We start from the raw sequence: 1938 nt of genomic DNA on the forward strand, positions 1-1938 counted from the left end.
GGTCTCTGGCGGGGGGGTGGGGGTCTCTGGACCCCCCGCCTCACGCTGACACCCTCCCCCCCCCAGACGAGCGCGAGGCGGTGCAGAAGAAGACCTTCACCAAATGGGTGAACTCCCACCTGGCGCGGGGGACCTGCCGGCTGGGGGACCTGTACAGCGACCTGCGGGACGGCCGCATGCTGCTGCGCCTGCTGGAGGTGCTCTCGGGGGAGCAGCTGGTGAGTGGGGACCCCCACACACAACCCCTCCAGGGACCCCCGTGGGTGGGCACCCCATCCACGCAACACCCAGGCACCCACTTCCCTGGGACTCCCGGTGTTCGGGTGCCCCTTCCCTGGGACCCCAGTGCTGGGGCAACCCTCTCCGGGACCCCCAAACGCAGGACCCCTTTCCCAGGACCCCCCAGGCACCCCCTTCCCCAGGACCCACAAACCCAGGACACCCAGAACTGGGACCTCTTCCCTGAGACCCCCAGGCACTCCCTTCCCCAGGACTCTCAGACCCAGGACCCCTTCTCTGGGACCCCCAGGCACCCCCTTCCCCAGGACCCCTTTCCCAGGACCCCCTTTCCTGGGACTCTGGCATCCGAGCGCCCCTTCCCTGGGACCCCACCACCCCTGCTGACCCTCCCCGGCACTTCCAGCCCCTGGGGCCCCCTCCCCGTGTGCCGGGGTGGGGGGCCTGACCCCTGCCCCTGCCCCGTCCAGCCCAAGCCCACCAAGGGCCGGATGCGGATCCACTGCCTGGAGAATGTGGACAAGGCGCTGCAGTTCCTCAAGGAGCAGCGGGTTCACCTGGAGAACGTGGGCTCCCACGACATCGTGGACGGCAACCACCGCCTCACCCTCGGCCTCGTCTGGACCATCATCCTCCGCTTCCAGGTACCGCCACCCCCGGCGCGGCGGAGCAGGGCGGGCTTGCAGCTTCCGTGGGGGTCCCTGCCTCTGCCGCGGGAGTCCCTGCAGCTGCCGTGGAGGTCCTTGCATCTCCCACGGGGGCCTTGCACCCACTGTGACAGTCCCTCCCTCTGCCGCAGGGGTCCCTGCATCTGCCTTGGGGATCTCTGCATGTGCCGCAAGGGTCTTGCAGCTTCCATGGGGGTCCCTGCATCTGCCATGGGGGTCCTGCATCTGCTGTGGGGGTCCCTGCATGTGCCACAGGGGTCTTGCCCCCATTGTGGGGGTCCCTGCCTCTGCTGCGGGGGTTCCTGCCTCTGCCATCGGTGTCCCTGCATCTGCCACGGGGGTCTTACACCCACTGCAGGGGTCCCTGCATCTGTTGCGGGGTTCCTACATCTATGGCAGGGGTCCCTACATTTGCCACAGGGGTCCCTGCATCTGCCATGGGGGTCTTGCACCCACTATGGGGGTCCCTGCCTCTGCCATCGGTGTCCCTGCATCTGCCACGGGGGTCTTACACCCACTGCAGGGGTCCCTGCACCTGCTGTGGGGGTCCCCGAACCCACTATGGGGTCCCTGCACCTGCTGTGGGTCTGTGCCCCCACCTTGGAGCCCCCTGCCCCAGCCGGGAGCGCCCTCCCCCCCATCCCCAGCCGTGGGGTGGTCCGGGGCCCCCCCTCACCCCACGCTTCCCCCCCAGATCCAGGACATCAGCGTGGAGACAGAGGACAACAAGGAGAAGAAGTCGGCCAAGGACGCGCTGCTGCTCTGGTGCCAGATGAAGACGGCGGGGTGAGCGTGGGGCAGGGGGTCCCGGGAGGGTCCTGGGGGATCCTGGGGGGTCCTGGGGGTCCCAGGCTGAGCCCTCACCCTGGTGCCTGGCAGGTACCCGAACGTGAACGTGCACAACTTCACCACGAGCTGGCGGGACGGGCTGGCCTTCAACGCCATCATCCACAAGCACAGGTGGGGCAGGGGGGGCATGGCGGTGGTGGCGTGGGGCAGGGGCCGTGGGGCAGGGGCCGTGGGGCACAGGGCA

The 1938-nt window shown here is 69.1% G+C and overlaps 1 protein-coding gene across 1 annotated transcript in view; it reads left to right on the forward strand.

Moving 5' to 3' along the window:
• SPTBN2 (spectrin, beta, non-erythrocytic 2) overlaps positions 1–1938 on the forward strand; it is a 22218-nt gene that overhangs the window by 2405 nt on the left and 17875 nt on the right. The window contains exons 2-5 of the mRNA XM_010573125.1: positions 67–218; positions 708–881; positions 1600–1691; positions 1785–1865. Of these exons, the coding sequence (XP_010571427.1) occupies positions 67–218; positions 708–881; positions 1600–1691; positions 1785–1865 (499 nt within the window). The remainder of the gene's footprint in view (positions 1–66; positions 219–707; positions 882–1599; positions 1692–1784; positions 1866–1938) is intronic.

Source organism: Haliaeetus leucocephalus, unplaced genomic scaffold, assembly GCF_000737465.1.
Source record: "Haliaeetus leucocephalus isolate CR32 unplaced genomic scaffold, Haliaeetus_leucocephalus-4.0 Scaffold364, whole genome shotgun sequence".
NCBI lineage: Eukaryota > Metazoa > Chordata > Aves > Accipitriformes > Accipitridae > Haliaeetus > Haliaeetus leucocephalus.